The sequence below is a fragment of the Ptiloglossa arizonensis genome, chromosome 1 (assembly GCF_051014685.1).
Source record: "Ptiloglossa arizonensis isolate GNS036 chromosome 1, iyPtiAriz1_principal, whole genome shotgun sequence".
Classification (NCBI taxonomy): Eukaryota; Metazoa; Arthropoda; class Insecta; order Hymenoptera; family Colletidae; genus Ptiloglossa; species Ptiloglossa arizonensis.
The window spans coordinates 6,265,642-6,292,759 of record NC_135048.1 but is presented as its reverse complement, the minus strand read 5'-3'; the positions used below and the strand labels follow the sequence as shown (position 1 = coordinate 6,292,759).

At 30.6% G+C, this 27,118-nt stretch overlaps 1 protein-coding gene across 1 annotated transcript in view; it reads left to right on the top strand.

Moving 5' to 3' along the window:
- Nucleotides 1–302: 302 nt before the first annotated feature.
- LOC143149404 (uncharacterized) overlaps nucleotides 303–27,118 on the top strand; it is a 35,122-nt gene continuing 8,306 nt past the window's right edge. The window contains exon 1 of the mRNA XM_076316744.1: nucleotides 303–500. Coding sequence (XP_076172859.1) covers nucleotides 401–500 — 100 coding nt within the window. The 5' untranslated portion in view covers nucleotides 303–400. The remainder of the gene's footprint in view (nucleotides 501–27,118) is intronic.

Sequence of the window (27,118 nt, the reverse complement as noted above, 5' to 3'; positions counted from 1 at the left end):
TCCCCGTAAGGTTTAGAATAGTTTGACAAAAGGTCATTAATTTCAAACTTGAATGTACAGGCTGTCAAAAAACACGTCTCAATGTCATCACTACTTACGAATGTATCTTTTCTTCCCATCAATGAGTTTTATCACCTTCCGGGTACAATTTGTTAACACCCTGTATATGATCAGCGCTATGCGTATACACTACCCCCAGTATCTGCGTACTCAGCATGCTCCACGACGATGTTCGACTGCCCCACTCTGGTTTCCACTCCTGTAAAAGAAGGAACGCGGAACGTCCCCACCGTTCATTCACAACCACCTGCTCGCCGAGGAAGCATCGGACCTGGTTCATCTAACTGTCGAGCCGCGGGCTACCAAGTTACAAGGAACCGACTTACACCGGAGCAACAGGATGCGGAGCAACACAACTTCCGGTATCCCGCTGCCGGTCTGCATCTCCGTTTGCGCGCTGATGGTGATATTTTTCGCCAGTGGCACAGCCCACGCTAAACGTAAGTAATTGTTTGTTAATTCATTTGAGATTTAAATTTTAAAGAGAATGAAACATGCGTAAGCTACTTTTTTGAAGAACTATGCGACTTGTAATCTCTAGAGTGGGATATTGTTTGGAACTTCGTCTAAACGAATATTTAAGACTTGAAAAAGGGGAAAAGATAAATAATTGGTCATTTTATGCCTCGTATACGCTAATCTTCCTTAACTAGTTAAGTCTTTGACAGTTGTGTGAATTCTAGTGTGTAGAGTAGAGGTGTTGTTGTTTTATTGTTTTGTAGTAAATTTAATGATGGTAATGTTATTCAAAAGGTTACAAGTGTCAGAGTCTATTCATTATAAGTGTTTTAAAGAGCGTCCTAGGTTCGAAACGCCGGGCACCGGTGACCACCATGACAGTTGTGATAAAAGACATATTTATATTTATGTGTTCGTATTTATAATACTCGATATATTAATTATCATTGTATTACTGGTGTTAAGTAACTGAAGTTTCAATACCTTTCGTTGATAAATACACCAAATTTGAACATAAATATTGATACATTGAAATGGTTAAAAATTTCAGACACAAACTCAGCACAATTTAAAATTAACTCCTATTTTTTTTTACTGTTTAGTACATTTAATTACAAATATTCAAAGTTTCAATAACGTTTGAATAAATCGTATTTAATACTTCCGCATTCTAAAAGAGACTTTTGCCAACAAACGATCGAGGAGAGCAATAGAAGGAAAAAATAAAATAATTACTCTTCAATTTATATGAAACCATTTATCTTAATTATTTATTATATCTTTGGACAACATCGAAAATACATCCCTCGATTTTACGTTCAATGTTTTCCAACATCGGAATCTCAAATTTTAAATGAAAAATTTCTGAACTGAAGAATTTTGTATAGAAGTGTATAGAATATATTTTCACTGTACGGTTTTTCTATAACGACAAATCCAAGCGAGGGAGAAATTACAATGAATTGAATGACAAAAGAGACTTGCTCGCTCGTATTATTACATTTACAGTGTCCCTTTCCCCATTCATTTTTCAATGTCTGCCTTTTGATCGTGTCATTTACTATTTTACCGTCAATCTACGAGGTATATTACACTTATCATAATTACCTTTCTCCGGTTTTGCAATTTGTCCTCGTGGAAGCTTAACCAAGATTTTAACCGAACAATATAACGCATTGTTTCGCTGTCTTCGAAGAAACATGGTCTACGTTTAGGGAATAATCGATAGAGAAATCGGGGCAAATACGCCTTTCCTTCTTGATGAAGACATAAACGAGAGGAATATGAAAACCAGGTGTGTCGTTGTTATGACTGAGAATCTCTGATGTTCGTCTTTTGTAGCGCGGAAGGCGAAGTTCAAGAGGGACTTTATTCCGAAGAGCGTAACACGTAGTACGGATACGCAGGGTACATAAAAGCAATCGAATGAATAATGGTCGTTCAGTGTTATCTGAACTTAAATTGGTTTTCTCGTGGCGACAAACAAAAATGATCCACTTAGTGTTAGGCGTTAATCAAAAATTTTAAGTAGGATTGGAATTGCTCTTTGACGTTCAGGGAAACTATTGTATTTGTCGACGCGCTTTAATCTACCGGATTAAATGAACAAAATGCATCGTAGTTTGCATTTTAATTAATAAAATAGAGAAGGTTATCGTCAGGAACTTTATTAAAATTTTGAAATTATTGTTTGGACTCTTCTTTAGGAAGGAATTGTTTGTCAAATCTGTAATAAATAATTACATCCAGATTGAAGCGATGTTTGGGTAGAGGAACTGTGGATCCATTTAGTAATTTTATTTATTCAAGGGATGAGTATGATACAAGTTTATTGTACGGTTTACATTATATTCAACCACGTACATAAATAATGTCTTTCAAGTGAATCTTTTCATGTACAGTTTCGTTGGACTAATAAATAACTTTTCATATATGAGTGTTATTGTATATTATTGATGTAAGTAGAAGGTTTTTTCTAAAAAACATCATAAATAGTGAATCGAAAAAGTTCATGAATTATATTACAATTTATTAAAATCAGTTGTATATGTATTTTTATAATCATTGCAATTTTATATTTCTATAATTTTATTTTTTTACATTTTTATATTTTTATATTTTTATGTTTTTATGTTTTCATATTTTTATATTTTTATATTTTTATGTTTTTATGTTTTTATATTTTTATATTTTTATATTTTTATATTTTTATATTTTTATATTTTCATATTTTTATATTCTTACATCTTTATAGTATTTGAAATGCACATTTTTTGGGTTAGATTTGAGAAAAAGAATTTTGAAAATTCTTAAAATAAAGATTTAAATAAGCACTAATAGGAAAACGGATCAATACACTAATTTCAACTAAGAATAACATTTTACGTAGAACGTTAGATTAAGAACAACAATTTAGCCTTCAAAAAATGTGAATTGTATTGGAAATTAACAAAGAGAGACATTTTAATAGAATGCAGAGAGTAGTGATATTATTATCCTCTTCGTATATTATTATGAAGAGGATCTAAACTATGATCGTAAACAGATCATAACAAATCAGTTTACAAAAATTATCAATGAATCAAACTTTTATTATGAAGTATTCTTTTCTCTCTATTCACTTTATTAATGTACGATTATTAATTATTCTCGTAGGTATTACATTTTACCCAACCGCTGTTTATAATTGTGGTAGCAACTATAGTCACTTTTAAAACGTCGCTCTTCATTTTTTTCAAAAAAGATCTTTCATCTCTCATGGTTAACTTCACTGGTTGGCTAGATCAATATTTATGAATTACAGTTTATATTCTTTTATTTATATATGATATACTGTACAGTAGTGCGACCTTTTTTTCCGGTACCTGACTTATTTCATGCAAGAATTTATTTTTCTGGAGAAATTTAAATATGAAACTAATATTGTTACTTCTTTGGTATTTACACTAGATCGAATAAAATGGATATTACTGATGAATAGTGAATAAATCTTTATTGAATTGAATAAATAAAGTGGATGTTACATTGTGTTTTATATCATGCATACTACACAATTTATAACACACATACACCATGACATTGAAACAAAAGGTTATCGTTTGCATAATCGCAGCTAAGTTTTATTGTAATAGAAAGTCATTCGAGTAAATTGATAACTAATATCCAAAACGTCTTAAATCTAATAAATACGAAGCTGAGAAAATCTTCTATGTTATTATTATTAAAAAATGTACCTAATAAATTATCATACTTAATTATAAAAATGTGGGATTACATCAACACTGCATAATACGTACTTAAAGGAATGATTGGATATTCAAATAATTAAAATTTGATATGCTACGTTAATTAACATTAGTTTGTTACAAATATCGTCCAAAAAACGTATGAATGAAAAATCTATATTTAAGATTTTGTGATTTCTTTAGTTTCAACGATCTAACATTTAATGATTCGTGTCATTAATAGCATTATTTACTTGTTTGATCCTGAAGGAAATACTCTAATAGAATATCATTCTAGAGTGATTTTCATTCATTTCCAACTGTACTACAAAATGTATAAAATTGACAATTTTGTCTATATTCATTAAGTTGGCATGTAACACTCGTCATAGACAAAGATTTAGTCATTATTATTCTAGCTGTACAAACATATCACTAGAAAATTATCATCATATTTGTTCTGACACACAATTTCCTCTTCTGTAACTTTTCTACATTTTGCTTCAATAGTTTTATAATACATTTTTAACTTGAAATGGTCTTTGCTATTTTTCTCTCAGTGATAGAAATATCTACGAGTATCTAAACTTTGACATTTCCAGTATTTTCAAATATTTTCTGTAACCTTCCAGTAAAGGAATTTGTTCATATATGCTACTCTTGTCAGTGCTAAGTCACATCGCACAAAACTTGTGTTTATGAAATTGGATATGACATTTTGAAAATAAACCTCCTTTGGATTTAAGACACATGAGAAGCCATCATCTCTTGACGAATCATTCTGTTTTTTTGCATAGAAAAACGTTTTTAATATTACAAATAAAGATATATATTCGAAAACGTTATTTTTTAAATATATGGATCAGTTTAAATTTAGTGTCGCACCATATAGATGATTATTAACGGATATATCTTTAATTTTGAATATTTTAGGAAGAGAGGTGTAACACGAATCAAATTTCATTCAGAAGCATTGTATTTTTAAAAAATTGCAAAATGATACTAACAAGCTTCTACTAAAGTATGTAAAAATCGTAGATATGTTACATGTCTTTGAAATACGATTGGAAACAACGAAATCTCATGCTTGCCAGCTTAATAGATTATATGTACTTACGTAAAACATCACGTGAACGAAATAATCGTGTAATATTAAAGTATATTCCAGAGTTTGTATATAAATGAAATTGTTAATTAATCACGGATTACCTTCGATCAATTCGATACTTCGTTTTTGAAGTGCAGATTGCGACAACTTTTATTGATATTACAATAACCTCTTAGTTCAATTCGATAGGAAAAAAGTAATGCCACAAGTAGAAAAATGGATTAAAAAGATTTTGTTCGATGGTAGGGAAAAATAGGAACTCCTGAGAAATCTTCTCCGCCTTAAATGAATTTACACGCCATGTTTTTCATTATTTTTAAGCGTGTCGAAACAACTATTAGGTCATTCTATAAATTTGTGCCGTGGTGTGTACATAACATTTTTATAAGCACACAGAAATAGAAGGACTTGGGTGACTAAATTTTTATGCTTCTGTTTAGTCTGTAGAAGGTATTCGAAAACCATAGATCGTGAAGTTAAAAGAATTTTATATTGAATAATCGATAAAATAATGAATGAAACACATGCCTATTTTCGTTATCTTATGTTGTATGAATTCTGGAAAGGAAATGCAGCAAAATATGCAGCAAACAACATTTGTGTCGTTTATGGGAAGGTGTTTTATTGGCTCGTGCTTGCATTTAGTGATTTGATCGATTTCGGAAGGGAAATTTTAACCTGGAAAATGAGCCACGAGCCACTGTACGTGTAAAAATCATCTGCGTATAGACATTTGAAGAAAATGAGAATGATACCAAAGCTGGACGTATGGATAACGTAGCAGCTCACGGAGCGTAATTGCCTTGATCGCGTGGCAATATGCACTTGTATATTGTTGCTTGCACGTAATGAAACGGAATCCTTTCTGAAACTCATAGTAACTGGAGATGAAAAATAGATCGTGTAAAAATCTCCAAAGGAAACGAACTTGGACCGAAAAAAAAAATTCAGTAAAACGAGTTGCAAAATCTGGTTTATACCCTTGCTAGGTTTTTTTCTTTGTGTGGTGGAACTACCAAGGAATTTTGTTCCTCGAGTTGCTTTCGCAAAATCGGACAATTAATGCCGACCTGTATCGTGTTCAGCTTGCAAAATTGAAAGAAAAAATTGCAGAAAAACGTAAGAACATAAAAAACCGTGGTAATGTGATTTTCCATGATAACAACGCTAGACCTCATCTTGCACAAAATATGAAAAAAAATGGCACGAATTTGATTGGGAAATTTTATACCATTCCAGAGAGGACTTCTATTTGTATCGATCATTACAACATTATTTAATTGGCAAGAAATTTGACAATGTGAACGCAATAGAAAGTGCTTTAAAAAATATTTTAATGACAGACCATGATGTTTCATTAGTATAAAGAAATTTTATACTAATGGGATTACGTCGTTGCTTAAAAGGTGGGAAGAGGTTATTTAAGGAGAGGATGATTACAGTTTTTCGTAAGCTTCATAGGTAAGATTAAAATATTACTTTACATGGTAGAAAAATGAAACGGTACGAACTTATGGGACGTTTTTATAAAAATGTAAAATTTTTTATCTTGAAGTACATAGATAATCCTTTAATTATGTAATTACAAGCAGATATAGTTTGCTTATGTTTTCAATTCTCAAAATGATTTTGATTTTAACATTTTTCACTTCTTTTTGCTGTTTGAAACAAAGAATGCTTGCCAATAATGCCTGTAACAAAATATTATTTTGAGAAAAGTACGAATCTAATTTTATAGACATTTTTCGTGTAACTCGAGTTATTTGTAACTGATCTACAGGCATTACGAAGAGAAAAATTACAGAAGAAATATGAGTGAGCGCTGAAAAGTCGTGACCGATTATTGTTACATGTAATGGTCTTGTCAGATAGATTCTATGTGTGTACTGTGAATTGTTCTCTGATCGAAAAGTGTAAAATCGAGTGATCCATTATCCATTACTCTGGGTAATTCTTTAATTCGCAGGAAACAGATATGTTTCTTCGGTGTCTATTTATATGTTGAAAGCATGATTATTGGATTATTTATTATCTCCTTTTCATAGTAGAAAATGAACATCATCCAATATATATTCCCTTCTTATTGTAGTCCGTAATTTCTGTTCAACAAAATATAAGACACGTTGTCTGAAAACTAATAATATTTCTCGATAGCTTTTTTATATTAAGAAACAAATTATAACGTACTTAGTGTACAGTATTTGGAAACAATTAAATCTGAGAGAAGATGAATGTTAAATTATACAGTTAGCAATTACAATATGCATAATAAATTATTTATTTAGTACATACTCGAAATGATTACAACATAGTAATTTGTGAATAATAAATTATTAAGTATACTACTATTAATTGAGGTGTTATATGCAAGAAGGGCATGAGGTTATCTCAAATGTTTTTTATGCATATCCGTTCAATACATTCTACATTTGAAGAAGTATACTCTCTCTCCAAGTTTCATTCCAATATTTTTAAAATTGAAGAAAATGGAACATTTTCAAGTATAGCTTGGTCGTTTTAATTATCATCTACTCGATATTCTGATTCTCTTTGCATGTTTCGTTTAAGTAGCATCATTACTGTAATTATTGTAAACGTGCTTGTAATGATTATTTTTATTGTTGTATTTCTATTAATATAAGAGATCTGTTATTAATAAGATAACATTATTTGACATATTGATGTAGACTTTTAACGTCAAAAGTAGACAAAATAAATTGGTCTGTTAGAAAAAAAGGATTACATGCAAAAAGATAGTGAGACAGTTTTAATTCTTGCTAAGATACTTCAATGTTACAATTGTTATATATTTTTTTATATAATACGCAATTGATTCATTATTATAAAATTACTGTATTTTATCAAATTTGGAATTTATAGAAAATAGAAAGCGTAGTAAATAGTGATAAATTATTATCTACTAAATAACTACAAAGCATTCACTAAACGTTGAATTAAAACGTGTGTTTAAATTAAAACATTTTTTTATAATATTTTGAAATATGATAGTATTTTTCCTTTTATTTTGATTTACATCGATAAATATGTACAGTTGAGTTGCAGGATTTCTTTTTTAATTTAAATTCATAGAAGTTTGCACATTTTTCGACTATCTTAAATAATTATTACAGAATTAAAATTTCAATTGTTTTATTGTTATTGTTATCTAGTACTGTTTATCATTTTGCTGATAGTAATCTTTTATTTTCATAAAAATTTTGGTAAATTTTAATTTAACGATACCAGGTCAGAAGAATATGTTAAGATAAAAGATCCCCTTTCTGTTGATAAGTTTTTTATTTTTAAGAACAATGCTCAGTATGTGCAATTGTTGACAAAAGTGTGAAAAATTCAAAAGTTGATAATAGACTGGACCATTTCTGTCACAGTTAACAATGTATAACTAGTATAATTGTAACTTCATTTAAAATAATAATTGTTTAAAGGATATTAATAATTTTACTATCAATTATTCAAGATTTCTTCCGGGAAAACACACTGTTTACAGTGGCGATGTAAGCTCTGAAAATATCTTTCATATTCCTCCTTTGAGATGATGGAAGGAAAGGGGGACAAAGTCTTTTGAATATTCAACATTGTGTCAAACTGCTCTCCTTTTAACTTTCTTTCTTACTTGGAATATAGAAAACAGTCACAGTCAGCCAAATAGTGCAAATACAGCAAGTGGTCAAGCGCTACGACACTTTTTGAGGCTTTATAAAAAGGAGTGTTGCAGTGAAAAAGAAATCAACTTAGACAATTCTTTGTTAACGATTTTGACTAACAGATCTTTTACAATGCTGATGTGGTACACGTTTGTTTTTTTTCTAAATAATTTGCAACAATTTAAATGTCTCTGTGGATATTTTTCATTTTGTCACAGGGTTTAATGTCAACTTTCTGTGCTATAATAACTTCTTGAAGTATATGATTTGACAATAAATGGCTATCATAAAGTAATTTCCAAAAAGCTGCATTGAACACAGATAGAAGTTAGTTGTTACAAAATTAATATTCGTTTATCTGAACAAAAACTCGACCTTCCCCGGATAACTGAAACGTTATAAATCCCATTGCATTTCACTGTATTTTAATAAAACATGTATAATTTTTGTCTAATTTTTGTAGTAAAAATAAAATAATAATACTAATACTAAAAATATATGTATGCATTTTCGATTTAGGAAATATTTCTTGATGGATGTATGACACTTTTTCACTAAAATAATATAGATGCTCTGATTTTTTGAATAGTATAGAAACAATTTTTTTATTCGAAAATATTTCAATTATATAAATTGTTGTACTTTCAAAAACGACCGACCTTTTAATTTTTATATACTCCCTTTCATGTCCATTACTATGTATCGTACATATTATAAGATTAAGAATTTGTTCGCCAAAAATCCTATAAAAATTATTTTTCTTCTCGCGAGATTTCATTACTTTCTTTAAAATCGCCTTACTGGCTACAATTTCATTCGTTTAAAATCTTATTACTCACGATAATTTGATGTATGGAAAATATGATGGGAACGGGTTTTACTCACCGATGGTTCAAAAGTACTTTATATCCGTTCTATAACACTATTACAGTTGATATTATATCGACTTATAATACGTCTAGCCCTTCACTGCACTCGCACTCGCACGTTTCAAAATATAGATAGGAATCGATACTTGATCAAGTATGAATTGGTTTAAATAAGAAAAGCAGTAAGTCTATCTTCGAACGCAATTTTCTTCCTCTCTGTGTGAACACGTAATACGTTCGAACGTTCACACGTGTTTCTGACTCTTTTGTAATAATATTTCTGAAAAATCTTCGACCAATGTAACTCTGTGTACGTATGTGTGTGTGTGAGAGTCTGATACGATCTAACGATATTTTGAATACCATGTTTGATGGCGTTCTTCTCACTGTTATATAGTGTACTTATAGTAATAATAGAATCTGTTTTTTTTTGTTGAATTTAATCAATAATTTTCTTTAACGTCACAGAAAGAAAAATTGTCACATTTAGGAAGCAATGAAAATCAAGTGATTGCAATGATTTTTTATATATGTTTAGAAAAAATGTCAATGAATTTTTCTTAAACGTCAAAATTTGAAATTGTGGAATTCGAAATTGAATTTAGTTCAAACTTTCATTTTGATCCATTGAGCTCGTTTAGTTAGGAGTTCTATAATATAAAAGAAATTTTGATGGTAATATAAAAGTTTCGGTATTGAAAAACAGTGAACAATAAAGAAGACATGGAGGAACAATATGTTCAGATATTAAAATCAAAAAATTTAGTGTATGAATGACAGTAGAACTTAAAGATTCCTCCTTCTGTAATAATAATTTTACTGTATCAATTTTAATTAAAAAAAATTAAAGATAATAGTTAACAGAATTAGAGTAGCGTTACTATGATTACAGTAACTAATTTTAAAGGAAAGCATCAAATGTAATATTTAAAATGTAGGCGTCAATAGAAAGACTTTTATTTTTATGGTTCGATCGAGAGACATTTCCTGAAGCCAATTAACCCTTTGCGGCCAGAACGGTTCGAAGCCGAGCAACAACTCTATAGAGCTGAGTCGCTGTAGCGAGTCATTTCAAATTGTCAGCTGATGTTTTTCTCACTGCACAGTAGGTGTATCGACCATTGCACTTCAAAGCAGAGATTGAAACGGTATTATAAATACCGATAAAATACCAGAATTTTTAGCTAGTTGCTCTATTCGTTTCTCTAAAGATATCGAATGTTTATAGACACGATTAACTAGTTGTTCTTATTTCTCTAAAGATATCGAATGTTACGAATATCGGTATGAAGTCAACGAAACGACGTTAGACTGTTTCCCCTCGTATAGACGTATTTTGATATAATAACGATATAATACCGATAAATATTCTTTTACAATGGAAAAGGGAATCTTAGATTAAAAGATACGAAAAATATAGTTTTACGAATATAGAATTGATATTATTAATTTTTAAATATAGAAATAATGAAAGGAAAATCCATTATTATAGAATCACTATTTATCTTCATTTTAATTATTCATAATACAGTTTTCATTGACGTTGAAAGTATGTGGTTCTTTTTTTATAATGTAAGTTTTAATTAAAACTTTATACTGTATTTTGTTAAAAAAATATTATCAAAATGAATTTTCTGTGCCTTTAACACAAATCTTAGAATTCCTCCATGTATGATAAATTTTTATTTTCTGTCTCTAATTCGTCCATATATAATGAAACTCGCCGATATTTAATTCCTCCACCTGTATGTAATTTCTTTGTAGCAATGCGTGCTGTCATTGAACTGTTAACTATGTTTTATGAATTCCAAATTTCTGATATTAAATGTAATTCTTAATAAAATTCAAAGCAGATTTTAGTTTCAATAAGCGTTGAAGCATGTCGAACGTAGAATGTCGTCACATAATGTAATCTACTATGGATATTCGTTGTTGCGTTTTGCTTTCAACAAGTGCCTTATTGTTAGCGTACGCAATACTCTACGGAACTGCCGCGCTTTTTCAATAATATATTCAACTGATTTCGTATGCATTATAAAAGTTTAATGTTACATCTTTTATAGTTAAGGTATTATGGCTACCAAATAATTTCTTAACTTTAAATAGTCACATGATAATTTTTAAATATTTGTCAAGATATTATAATAATAATTTCGAGAAACGATCTATCCATGGATGTATGTCCATCTATGTCTAGACAAATCAGTTCCTATATATTTTACAGTGTATTTTTTACGAATCTTATTAATCATCATCACTAAAATTCATTTTCAAATACCATGTGAATTAAAGATTTCTCTCATATAAGCAATTTCACACACTTTTTCGTTAATTTCTTCATCTTATGTTAGTCTTCTTATCAAAATCACAGAATCAAAGAATCTTCGGATCTTCCATTATAGGACTCTTTCTTTAAACGAACTTTCGTAAATTCATTTGAACGAGTATTACTTAAACGTATTTTTAAATTTGTAGTATGTTTACTCTTTTATAAAATGTTTACAATTATTAGTATCGAAACGACTTACATTTTTAGCAGACCGAGAAAATATTCATTGGTAATGCGTGTACAACGGTTTGCCGCCATGTGCTCCGTTGCTCGCTTGTTTCGATTCGGCAGGGTCGTAGTTATGCGTAACCAACGCCGATGGAGGGGTTCAATGGGGCATCCACTTTGTGTAAATAATATTGGACTCTTTCTTTATACTTCAAGGTTCTGCCCTTCTTTTTCATACATACCTATGGATATCGATCGCCAAACTATAATGTACTTCTTAATCAATTTCAATTAACAAAAATTTCATTAATATAAAACTCTAAATTCGCAGCCAATTAGCTCGGTATTATCCACAACGAATAATTCTTGTTCGTCGCGAATAATACCGATTACCAGGTCTCACCACGTGGAGGTTGCTGCGAGCGGAGACCCGGAGAGAGATAGATGGAATCAAAGTTCCATCGATCTCCCTCGATACGCAGTACAAACGAAATCACTAAATCGAGGAGATGGTAGGAATCAAAGTTCCTTCGATCTCCTCGTTTAATTCTGCCGAGCAATTACATTATGGAAAAATTAGGCAAAATTGGGAAATACGCGACACGAACCGTGGAGTTGCTCCTACTAGGTCGGTCCCGTTTCCCCTCAGTGGGCCCGATTAAAGAGGAAATGCACGACGCCGTCCACTCATATAGAGTGCCCCGTTTCTCCCAACTCCGCGTTAGGAACCACGCAAAGCGTGGACCTAACTTACGAAGGATGACGAAGAGAGGGTCTTATGGCACAGGGCTTCCACAGGGACCGATGCGAACACCTGTCCCTGTGTTCGCAGCATGTTCTCTCTGGAAGCGGACGCACCAGAAGAGACGGCGATCGACCGTTCGGACCATCTACACGGCCGGTCACTTGCTTATGCAACAAGCAGAGGTGGCCGGACTGTGAGACGAGGAAGCGAGCAAAAAGAAGCTAAAGATTGGATAATTGCTCGGCAGAGCACAAATGTTCGTACATGGTGGCCTTAAAACTAACTTAGTCTAGGCTTAAAACTAAACTGAAGGTCCCACGGCGACTGCGATGGCGAAGTCCTCTTCGTTCTTCGACGTTCCTCGATCCCTCGATGTTCCTCGATTCTGATGTACCTAGCTAAGAGAAAGAAATTGACAAATGACAAAGATTAAGCAAGTCAAGACACGATAGAAAATTTGGATCCGAAAACAATGAAGTACATGATATAAATTAGGTGGCATGCAGTAACAATGAAAATAAACGAAACAGTGACAAAAACAAATAAACACGGAAAAACAAGTACAAGTTAAAATTGGGGAATAAGTACAGATATGTCAGAACAAATGAAATAAGCTGAAACAAAAAAAAAGCTGAAAAAAAGAAACAGGGAGTGGTCGCCAGTACTGACCACCGCCTACCGGCGGCCAGTACCGGTTACCAAGGTGGGGGGTCCCCCTTCCATAAACCTAAAACGAAGAGATCCGTCCACCTCGGAGGCTCCAGGAAGAATAAAATTTTAAACAACCGGGGGCTCCTTATATACCCTCCGCAAGGTCACTTACCGTTACTTCCATTGTCGTTGTTCGATCTAACCAAATATTTCAAGAAATTGATGGCTTTTTAGCCATTATTTATACTAGAACATTGTTAATAATTGTTTAATTTACGGTCCTACGACGGTTGTTAATAAATATGATAAATAAACATCAAGATATTGCGAAATCTTCGAAGGCGAACGGTTTTTGTGAATCGATAATCGATACCTGTAGCCTTTGAAAATGTCAGTTGGATCTCAACGAAAAATTCCTTCGTTAACAAAGAATATTTCAACGAAATGATATTTTTAGCCATTATTTATACTAGAACATTGTTAATAATTGTTTAATCTACAGTTTTACGACGGTTGTTAATAAATATGATAGATAAACATCAAGATATTGCGAAATCTGCGAGGGCGAACGGTTTCGGCGAATGTTTCTTCATTTCCGCGATTGTTACTAACATTTATGCACGTTCCGAATATTAATCGAACAATGTGCATCTTATTTATGCATTAAAAATGATTGATTCGCATGCAGCAATTAATTTTGATCGAGCTTCGAGGTATAAACGTGTTTCTTAATTTTTCAAAGCATGGAAAGTAACAATTGTTTCTTAGATACATTAATTTAACATTTGTTCAATTCTTATAATTTACACAATACGCGTAGAAATTGTATTCCTTACTTAAAACCGGCGAAAATTAATTAATCGCTTTTCTAGATAGAAAAATCTTCGCGATGAACACTTGTGAATCGATAATCGATATGTGTAGCCTTGACTGTGTCAGTTGAACGCCAATTAAAAATTGCACCGCGGACGAAAAATACTGCAACAGAATGATACATTAAGCCATTATTTGTACTGTGACATTATTAATAATTGTTTGAAGTATGGTCCTATGAAATTTATTATTTATCATGATAAATAAACATCAAGTTATTCCGAAATCTGTAAAGGCGAATGGTTCCTGAGATTGTACCTACTTCTACGAGATTGTTATTAACATTCACGCATGTTCTAAACATTTATGATACAATATCCATCTTATTTATGCATTAAAAATGGTTGATTTGCCATAGCAATTAATTTTGATCGAGCTTCGAAGTAAGGAGATGTTTCTTAAAGTTTTAAAACTTGAAAAGTAATAATTGTCCATTAGGTATATCAATTTAACATTTGATTAATACTTGAAGAATCGAAATGCATACCTCCTCAGCGACAGTGTTCTCCTGATACCAAAGGTTGAAATTCAGGCATAAATTTTAGAAAATGTTCGATTTTGGGAGTCTTGGTGTCAGGAGTATACGATATGCGAGGAAGTGGCACGATTTCGCGGATTGTTGGAAATGACGTCAAATTCCAAGAATTTCCACGACTTGAGATTTTCCGACCTTTGCTCGATTTTTCGTCGATTTTGGACTTTGCTAATAGGAGAACATGATACTCGAGAAAGTACTCTTATTACGCAGATTCGTAGAAATGACGTCAATTTCCAAGAATTTCTGCTAACTGAGATTTTGCGGGATTTTCGAACGAATTTCTGAACTTTTGCTAGATTTTTCGTCGTTTTTGGGCTTTGGTAACAGGAGAACATGATACTCGAGAAGGTACTCTTATTCCGCGAATTTATAGAAATGACGTCAATTTCCAAGAATTTCTGCGAACTGAGATTTTGCGGGATTTTCGAACGATTTTCTGAACTTTTGCTAACATTCTTCAACGATTCTGAAACTTTGACATCAGGAGAACATGATACTGGAGGAGGTATTCCTTTTTCGACGATTGTTGGAAATGACGTCATTCAATCGTTGCTTAAATGATTCATAGCGAAGCAGGGTAGGAAAAGGAAAGTTATAATTAAAAAAACTCGAAATATTCTGAATATATTTGGTTTATTTAATATAACATTCATATTTCTTCCAATTACAAACATATTCCTACTTTTCATTGTCATACTTCAAGTATCATACATTCTTATGCGTCACAAAAATTTCTTCATGATAGAGTATACAATTTATTCCTATATATTATATAAACTAACTAGTGTAAACACAGCCGATTATCTCGGCACTATTTGCGATGGACAATTTTTCCAAGTAGAAAGTTTCGGGCATATTTCTTCGCGCCAGGAAACATGGAAAGTAATGATAGTTTATTCGATAGATTAATTTTACATTTGTTTAATTTTTCTAATGTAAACGATAAAAGCTATTCTAAATTCGCAGCCAATTAGCTCGGTACTACCCGCCACGAAGAATTATCGTTCGTCGCGAGTAATACCGATTACCAGGTCTCACCACGTGGAGGTTGCTACGAGCGGAGACCCGGAGAGAGATAGATGAAATCAAAGTTCCATCGATCTCCCTCGATACGCAGTACAAACGAAATCACTAAACCGAGGAGATGGAAGGAATCAAAGTTCCTTCGATCTTCTCGTTTAGTTCTGCCAAGGAATTACATTATGGAAAAAAATAGGCAAAATTCGGAAAGACGCGACGCGAACTGTGTAGTTGGTCTTACTAGGTCTATCCCGTTTCCTCTCAGTGGGTCCGATTCGAGAAAAAACGAGCGACGCCATCCACTCCCCTAGAGGAATGCCCCGTTTCTCTACCTTTACGATGAGAGGGTCTTATTTTGGTGGCTTTCGCAGGGACCAGCATAAATGCCTGCTCCTGTGCTCGCAACATGCCCTCTCTGGGAGCGGACACACTGGAAGAGACGGCGATAGACCGTTCGGACCACCTACACAGCCGGTCACTTGCTTATGCAGCAAGCAGAGGTGGCCGGACTGTGAGACGAGAAGCGAGCAAAAATAAGCTAAAGATTGGATAATTGCTTGGCAGAGCACAGATATTCGTACATGGTGACCTTAAAACTAATTTAGTCTGAGCTTAAAACTAAAGATTCCGTGGCGGCTGCGATGAAAGTGTCCTCTTCTTTCTTCTTTCGTCGATGTGCCTACCTAAGAGAAACCTAAAGTCAAGACACGATAGAAAATGGAAATGAAATTGGTTAGTGATTAAATACAGTCATGCTGTAACAAAGAAAATAAACGAAGTAGTGACAAGAAATAAACATGGAAAAATAAGTATAAATTAAAATCGGAGAATAAATAAAATAAATTAAACAAAGAAAAAGCTGAAAAAGAAGGATGAAGAGAGTGGTCAGTACTGACTGCCGCCTATCGGTGGTCAACATCGATTAAGAAGAGGACAATCGGCGTCCAGGTACCTAAACCGGTTTTCGGCAACCGAGAGGTCTATTTATAACCCTCCAAAGATGACTTGCCATTACATCGATTGCCTTTAAAATATCTAACCGAATATTTCAACAAGTTGATGACTTCTAAGCTATTATTTATACTAAGCTATTGTTAATAATTGTTTATGCGAATCGATAATCGATACGTGTAGCTTTGACAATGTCAGTTGGATGTCAATGAAATTTCCTTCGTGAACAAAGAATATTTCAATGAAATTATATTTGAAGCCATTATTTATACTAGGATATTGTTTATAATTGTTTAAACTATGGTCTTATGGTAGTTGTTAATAATTATGATAAATAAACATCAAGATATTGCGAAATCCGTAAAGGCGTACAGTTTCAGTGAATGTTTGTTCCTAAACGCAATTCTTATTAACATTTATCTATGTTCTGAATGTTATTGTTGCAATGCGCATTTATTTATGCATAATAAATGTTGAAAATAAGTCTACAAAAATTAAAAGGTGATTTTTGATATATTCGAAAATCTCTCCTCTATTCTTAAGGACCAATTAGAACTTCCTATGGTTTTTACCCTTCATGTTATACTTTATCTTTGTTGAAAATTCTGGGTGGTAAAAAACTCGTGTTTTTCGAAAACTGGGGGTGATACAGTAATCCAACTTCCGGATTCTTGTTTGAGGAGTGTGACTCTATTGGAAAACAGAAGAAAAGTTTCAATTTATCAGACAGCGTGGTAAAATCATAAATATTTGAATAATAATTTTTTTTTTTAAGATCTTTTCTGCCAAGTTCGAAATTTCTGCTTGTTGACTTGAACATTTTGATATGAAATGTTTCTCTCTTAACCAGAAAGAGATATCGTCAAAATCATTAGTATAAATGTCCGATTTACTTTAACATCTGGGTATTTTTGCATAACTTTTTTCGTCAACAGAAGATGAAATTTGTTAAATTTGTCTTTTTAACTAATAATTTTTTGATAAACGATGTGCGCACTGTATCGTGTAAGTCCAGTAAATTGAAAAAATAATTTTTGTGCCACTTTATTGATTTTCTTAGACGGTTGATTGTAATTAAAACTACATTGATTTTACCAAGAAAACCCATATTAAAATTGTAGCCCACAATATAAGTTGGTCATTTTTTACGTAATTTCGTTTGAATGTCTATTCGGTCAGTTTCAATTTCTTCAGCACTGTGGGATGTTGACAACATCCACACCTCTTTTTTATCGAACCATCGTATTGTCAGTAATTTATCCCGTGATTCATATTCAAATTTTCCACGCTTGAGATTTTTTTTCATTTGCGCCATTCCAATTTTACTCTTCAAATAATAATGTCGATTTCTTATAATGTTTCTTTAATTTTTGTTCTATCTTTATTATAAGTTGCTTTTTCATTGAAGACAGTATCTATATCACTGCTGTCTTCTTTGCTTACATTAAAGAGTTTCCAGATGTTTGGGATTCAAAAAATTTTAGAACAATAACTTTGTCTCGGCAGCAACTATTATAAAGTGTAAGAAAAATGATTATCCTATGTTATAAATTTTAAACATTTGTCTAGATCATTGTATTGCTTATAAAAACGACAAAACTCTTTCTTCTTATACTTTTTCCTAAAATCTATCATTTGCAAGAGAAATGTTGGGAATTAGTAACGTAAACACCCTATATATGCATCGATTGTCCTCAGATAGGTAATCTTGTCTGTAAAATTGTTTTCATAAAAAATAATCATATTGTAAATGCTAATGAATGATTTACTTTCTTTGAGAATTCTAATTCAAAATTTCAACCAATTTTTGAATAAGTAAAATTATTGTTAGTATGTTTGTAGTAAAAACGATTTTCTTCTTAGGCAATTTTCAAATTTTCTTCACAAAAAATATTAAAATTGTAAATAATATTTGTGCAGCTGAAATACATTTAACAAAATTATATGTTTCAATTTAGTATTATATACTTTCTTTGTCTGTAGTTTTTAACATTAAATCATTTGTGGACTTGTTTTTCGATAAATAAAAATATTATGTTGTTATGTTACCGTTATTTCAATACTCTCAAAATGTAAAAATATTTACAAATTAGTATTTGATGTAATACTTATTAAGTATGAAACTTAACTTTAATCTTTGATTTAAAAAGAGTTCGATTATTGTGATATAGTGATTTTTTTAAAGTTTAACTGTTTTAAAAATGATAATATATTAATTCCCTCTGCATTCAATTTCAATACAAAAAAGTAGACTTCCTCTTCAATTCATAATAACCATAATGTTACGATTCATTAAAGAGTTTACAAAAGTTATAAAACGTCATTTTCTTTTCGGAGACCTTTAGATTCTTTCAGTAATATACCTTAGAAATGTAACGATAATGACTTATACGTATAATAAGGTTGTACATTTTAAAGACTTTAATTTAACACGGATTTTAGATACCTCGGTAATGATCTAATTTAAAGCTTGATCCAGTGTTATAGCAGTCTCACGATGATGCTTCAGAAGAATAGTTCACTTTTATTCTAAGTTATCCGCGACAAACTTTCTTAATTAAATTAATTATCTTTCCGGTTGTTTCTTTTTCATATATAATACCTCAGAGAATAAGAAGCGTTAAAGCACTAGTATAAAAGGTGCGTTGGATTTGAGTGAATTATGATAGAGAATATTTTATTTATCACAGAAAATGTTAAGTAAAATCAAGAAAAATATCTTTATTGTACAAGGAATAAAGAAATAATTATTATTTTAACGATTTATGTATTTCAAGTTATTAGATGTAAATTTTCGATAACACTCATTTTATTTCTATTAAATGTGAATTTGGCAAATATTGAAAAAATTGCGATTATTTGATTTTCTGTTTAGTTAACATTCTTTAGTATGATTTTCAATTAAAGAATTTAATAAGAAAACAATTTTTATTGTACAAATTTATGATTATGTAGTATTTATTTTTATACATTATAGATTTCTTCACTATCCTTTTTTCTACCTTTACTTCAAATTACTTCAAGTGTTTTATATCCCCATATAATGACAAACGGAATAAAAGAAGACGTCAAAACATTTCTAATTACTTATAAAACAATTTAGTACATATTCTTCACAATCGAACTTACGATTACAATTAGATTTGTTTGGATAGGTTCAAATTTACTTTATTTTTGTTCTTTCTTTTAATTGCTTTTAAACTTATTTTATTCTAAACAATTTTTTTCAATTCACGTATTTAATGCATTAGAAAACACGATCTTGAATAAAATTTAAAGAATTTTGAAACCATTCAACGGAAAATGTTACTTGTTGAAAATAGGAGCTCCTTTGACCCTTAGCCAAGAAATTAAATGTCTTTCTATCTACTCCGGGCAACTTGTTATCCTCTAAACAATTGGTTAGCGCGTTAACAATCGTTATTGTAACCGATTATTGGGAAACTAGCACGAAACCACCGTTCCAATTAGGTGTACGTTTAGGTGTGTCTGATATTGGCACACCTTTCACCTTTGGTTGAGTAAATGTTACGTCTATCGTTAACTGAGTAGTTGCTCATCAAAAGTAAAAATCTATTCAATTTTTCAAGTAAGGATTCTTTTAACACATTTGTTGAGAAACATTAGTGTATTTATGGAAGAATATTAAACACATTTTAAACAAATTGTGAGGAAATGTATGTCTAATATATATCTCTGTTAAAGGTTTTATTAAAAGGTAGTGAACAATCTTGTATTTTGTAAAGATTTTAATAATTTTATTCAATTTTTCGAAAGTAAGGTAAAGCTACTACTAGTTGGACGTTTCAACATATTTCCTACTTCTTTATAAAAATATTTATCTAAAATGTTTTTTATATATATAAATTGAAAAACACGAATATTGGTACCGATTAATTAAATACTATCAAATTGTTAAATATATTATATATGTAGGTATGTATGTAGGTACATACTTGCTGAAAATTTGTAATATTTTTCATTACACTCTTATGAGTGTATTATCAATGGATTGACGAGGTTTTTAGGATGAAATGTGTCCAAACGCATCATTCGGATTATTTTTAATCACACCTAGTTAAAAGTTTTTCAAAAACGGTTCGAGTAACGTATAATTAAAAATAGTCGAAAAAAGATCGTATTTAAACTCGTTTCACTGGTAAAACTTTGTCAAATCATTAGAAATAAAATCGTAAAGATGAACTACAGAAAAATATAGAAATTTTAATTTTCTCTGGTAAATGAAATTCGATCCTATGTATAATACTTATCTTATAGTTCTTGTCTGAGATCGTTTGCCGTTTGATTCTGTTACTTAAATACGGTGTAAGAATTGTCACTTGAAAGTGCGAACTATTGTACTTTCAACGAGGCAACATCTTCGAGGAAATGTTTCTTAATAGAGACTCTGAGCTGTCTTGAAATTTGCATTAGGTTATTGCTCCTCCATACGCGCAGTAGGTATCTACCTACTCGACGTTAAAATGAATTGCTATATTGATAAACGTTATCTTCACTATAAAGTGTTTAATGTATATATATATAGAGAGAGAGACTGATAATTTTCGTACTTACTATGACCTACATTGACTCGAATATCGAGTTGATCCATCCTATCATAAGTACTATCTTAGTTTATGCGGAAAGGAAAAAAAATTAATACCGGTACTGTGAAGAGATGAGATGTTGGTGCTCTATCAACAAGCTGAAACAACACAGGAACAAAGAAAATCGTTCAATCATCACGTTACAACGTTACAATGACATACTGTCATTATTGACTGAGTCGATCACATCTAGTAGTCTATTGTGTAACGAAGAAGGCAAACGAAATAGATCTCGATAAAGGTTGATGTAACAATTAATCGTTATGCTATATTTCAAAACGAATCGTTTATCCTTTTTTATGTGAAGTCTTTATATATGTATATATGTATTTAATGTATCAAATCTATTGCTATATCTTAGCACTACATCAACGCTATACTTTAAAACTAATACTTAGTATTGTAATTTATATGTATCTACATTAAGTTATAGTATAATTAATACAAAAAGAATTCTAATACTAGGTATAGGAAAAGAAAAGTGAAATTAAATACGTTTAACGATGTTCACAGGAACATGCTCAAAAGAAACTGTTGTTTTGGGGATTGCGAAAAATCTTTAAAATTCCATTTGTTTATCTTAATCCTTCTTTGAACCCTTAATAAGAAAGTTTCTTTATCTTCAAGACTGTAGGCTGACGTAGTACCTTAAACTTCGCCGGTACAAAGCAATCAATCTTTGGCAATCTTAGTAAGGATATGATTTTAAGTTACGATACTAAAAACATTCTACGTAAACAAATTTAATTTTCATTGTTTAATAATCACACATTTAGATAGGGGTTGCTCTCGTTTTGATTGGGTTTCTATTAAAAAAGACTTTCCATTTTTTTAAATTTATGTGAATAAAATTATTGTACATCTTGCTAATATAGTGAGATTCCATATCAGCGGTTATGTATATCTACGAAGTATAGTTATCTCGTTACACCAGGAATACAGAGACTCTATGAGATCACTATCCATTATAACTGCTAAAAATTTAAAAGTAGGATTTTCTAGAGGGGTTTGGATGGAGCGAGTAGATGATTTCCCTTTCCTCTGGGCCCTTTCAATTTGTAGATAATGTACCAACATTTCATTTCTCCACAGTAGTTGTAACTTAACTTTTAGCAGGCGTTCTTATCAAACTTCATCATGAATAAAAAGTCTTTCTAACCAGAAAAGGAAGAATTTTAAGACCTGTAATTTATATTACAGCTTTTTATCCCTTAAGTAAAGTTTAATCCCTTGAGTAAAATATATTTCTAAAGTTTGACCAATTGTTTTGGTTACTTGACCAATTGTTTCCATATATAGTATTTCATATCTACATGGAATATCAGAACTCCTAAAATATTAAATATTTCAATGAACGATGAAGATATTTAAATAGGTGAACCTTATTATTTTGAGCAGTGCACATTATGAAAAAATTCGATACTACTATTGTACAAATACTTTACAAACGCTCAAAATAATTACTCAAATATTTGTTTATTTCTTGTAATACATTAAAATCCCTCAAAATATTATAAATTATAGTACTGCTATCTATAAATTGGATACTTGATGAAAATGTTATTATAGGTATTAATTAAATAGTGATCTCTACATATTTTACATTTTTGGTCCATTCTATAATTATATTGTAATTAATATTTATTTAATTTTAGTCACAAAATCTAGAGATCATTTGTTAATGTGCAACGAATCAGTATAAAAAGAAATACTGAATGTATTCGGTGGGAAATAAACGAACCATAAGAATTTATGAACAATGAAACTATTTTCCTTGTCCAAACGAAGAAGTAGTTGGAGTCTAATAGCAATCTCGAATGGTCTAGCAATCTCGCAATGGGGTAGAAATCACTCTTGGAAAGTTGCAGCTAGTTAGAAAACGGAAAACAATGGGGCGCACTCTCGTTATGCAATAAATGAAAATAGTCATTACACAGCACCCATTGCCCGGAAAATACTTTATATCCACGAGTTCGTTATGGTCGTCATTTAGTAACCCACTGTTATTACATTGATTACCGAGTGGATTCGTTCGATCGTGGAATTAATCAACAACGCGCATGTTTTTTCGAACGATACAGTTATGCAATCCGCGATAGCACGTGATTTCGGATGATATTCCTTTTTTTTTATTTTTTATATAGAGTCATTTTTTGTACAGATTGATTTCTTATACACACCAAAGAATAAAAATCTATTTAGATAACTTTGAAGTTGAATTTCTATTATTGTTTTCTTTGCGTGGGACGTTTTTTCTTATAATTTAAATTTTTGGGGGAAACGGATGTTGCATCTGGTGGAGCAATAAAATTTCATGAAATTTTTGCGAAATACAGTTCATTTGTTAGAATATTTTCATATTATACTTGTTTATGACGAAGTGTGCAACGTTTTAGGTAAACGAGGAACATTATCAGCGTCTTTATTTCTTGCGTTAAAAATTGCACGAGGAGAGTACAAAAGAAGCATATACAAAATATGATTTTTATCTTCCAATAATTCTTGTCATAAACCGAGCTCTTCTTTCAATTGTTTATAATCAACGTTTCTTGTCTCATGCATAAACAATGAATTCGAACAATCACTGGTACTTTTAAACGAATGAGATCTCTGATAAAACGTTTTAAAGCTTACATTCGAGCCGAAAATGATCATTTCGAACAATTTCTATGACGATAGTTGAAAAATCTACTGAGTAATATCAAAACAGCTGTAATTTGAAAAACAATTCAAAAATAATGTCGTATCGGACATGTTTATATGAACTTTCATTTTATTTTAGTGTATTTAGTGAAGTTGCTCCTGAAGTTATGCCCATATGTTTTGGAACACCCTGTATATACTGTTAAAAATCACGAGGCATTTTATTTTATAATCAAATTTAATTTCTCATACACCAAAGATTTGTCATGTGTAATTGTGGTTGCTCCATTCATTTATTTTTTAAATGTCAATTTTTATTAAAATTTTTTGTTTTGAAGATTTTAATAGAAAAATATGCTGACATAATTTTCATCCAATAATGAAGTAGATGATAATTATCATTATTATTCTAATGCATGTAGACTATTTAAAACTTAGCAGCTTCACTCAAATAAAGTAACGGTCAACTGCGTGATTTCATTAAAAAATTATAAGTATATTAACCTAAAATTCGAAAAAGCAATTTTTAAATCACAGTATAATTATGTATAAGATATTAGTTTCGAAATTCTATTAATTAGAATTGGACAAATTGATACATTTACAATAAATACAGGTGAAAAGCTGTTTGTTAACGTCGTTATGATATAATGCAATTGTGAAGCATTAACTGTGCGCGTAATCAACTTTATTGCACTCGTAATTCTGAATTCACAAATTAATATATTGTTACGTCAAGTTCATTAAAAGTTTGATATCTTTGATCATTAAACGTTTTGTTAAGTGAAATAGAAAATAACAATTATCAGTATTCAATTTTAATTTTGTACAAGAAAGCTTGAGTTGTTTTTAAATTGCATGTTTCCTCGATAATTGCTCATATCTTTCTCCTTTATGAAGAAAATTTCTTGATATGAATATTTCCTTTATGTTATTGAACATTAAAATTAAAATAAATTTTAAGTGATTCTTTAAGAATTAATAAAATCGAACAAAAGATTCAATAAATCTTAATACAAATTCAAAAATTAATCGCTTTTATATATTTTAAAATTACACCTGTACGATAAATGGACATGATTATTAATATTTTAAGAATAATTGATTTTTTTATAAGTTATAGCCAACAATCATGATTAAATGACAAAAGTAATTTGTGTAACTGTACTTACCGTTTTAGTAAACGTCTAGAACTAATTATTTAATTTTTCATTATTTCGTATAAGAGTATTATTTGAATTGCTTGTTGATACGATTATCATGTAATTATCTAATTATAAGTTACTAACTTCATTTCGTAGAAATAGAAAGTAGTATTTTCCCTACAGATTCCCCTTGTATTTTCCCTACAGTTTTTCAAACAGAAAAACAAATATTTTTTCGAATTGAAATATACTCGATTGTAATAATAAATATTTTAAACACCGCGTAAAGAAAAAATATCATACAATATTATAAAACATTCCATCGCAACTTATGCAGCAATTTCAATTTATTTCGTTCAACGAATAAACTCTGAAAAATAAAACTGTAACAATAAATTCTAAGATTTGGATATATTCAAACAACTTTCTTAAAAAATTAAATTTGAATTGTTTTTATTTACTTAGGATTCATTTTCCATTTTTGGTACCAAAATGATACTTTTAAATAATGTGAATATTGTGTAAACACAAAGATAACTGATAACTGTTAGAGTAAAAGCATATAAACGGATATTATTAAACATAATGTTCAAGAATCAATTTTGAGCAAACAAGTTTTGAGCAAACAGTATTTAGATATGTCTATATCCAATATCTGTTTGATTCAAGTAATGATTCATCAATAATTTATTGATTACAACAACGTTAAAGTTATTGACAAAAATAAAATTTTTAAACTACAATGTTCTTTAGAATCTCCGATCTAATGAAAGTTAATACTTGTAGATTATAGTAAAATTGGTATAGTTTATCATAATGATTATAAAATTAAAATACAATCTGCGATATATATAAAATAATATTCTTTGTATTGTTTACTCCAGTCTATCGATTGAATAAACATAAAACAAGATAAGCATAAAAACATTCGGCAGAAAATTAAATTTTATAATAAATTGTATGTACAATGAAATAAAATATAATATAAATATATAATAATTATTCTTAAACACATTTTAATTTATAACAACCTTGAGACTAATATGTTATACTTGGAAACACATCATTGTCTTCATTCGAATTTTTTAATAAATTAAATAGTACTTTAATGATAAATTGTAAAAAGTTTATATTTTCTAAGAAGTCTCTAAAAGTATTATGTACATATATATAGCATCCCGTGTATGCTATGTAAACGAACGATAGGTCTGAATATGTTTAGAGAATCAAAAAAATTTCAGCACGTTTTGTTCCTAATTCAAGTAATCGGAAAAGAAGGTTGGATAAAATCGTCATAATGTTGCGCTTTAAATTCAAATAGCATTCGTAGGTTCGTACCGAGATGAACGTCTTTTATTAAATCACTCGATCCCAGGAATAACGTAATTTCTACCTACAACGAGGTCGGGCAACTTGCTGTTCCTTTACTTTTGCTTTTGCTTTTGAAGAGCGAGGTTCTATCCGGCTCGATCTGCAGCCTGATTTTGCGGCTTTGAGATTTGCATAACTTGGGAAATTGAATACACATTTTCGAAATACTTGAAATCATCGTTCGGAACACTATTAGAGCCCTAACTAAGTAAATATATTTGACAATAAACATTGACTTTGACACGAAGTGTCAACTTCTATGAAACAAAATCAAATTTATGCATCGATCTCATTAGTTATTCTCCTTATACTATTATTTCTGGAAATTACAAAAGAAGGAATGTTTCAAAATACACATTAAAACCATAGTTACACGAAATTGAAGTAAGTTTCCCGTAACCAAACTGACGATGAGTACAATAATGTTATTTCGAATGAAAGATCAATTTTTATACGATTTAAAAGAATAATTATAACTATATTTGTTGATATTTCCACAATGACAACTTTTTCTATACTTTAGTGTTTCTCTATCTATTTATGTTTCTCTATCTATTTTAGTATTTTTCTATCTTTAAAACTATACCAGATATAAAACAAAGATTGCTTCTATCATTTTTCTCTTCGACCGATGAGTTGAATTCAAGAGTAAGCTGAGGTAAACAATAGTAGCCTAAAATTCTGAGAATGAA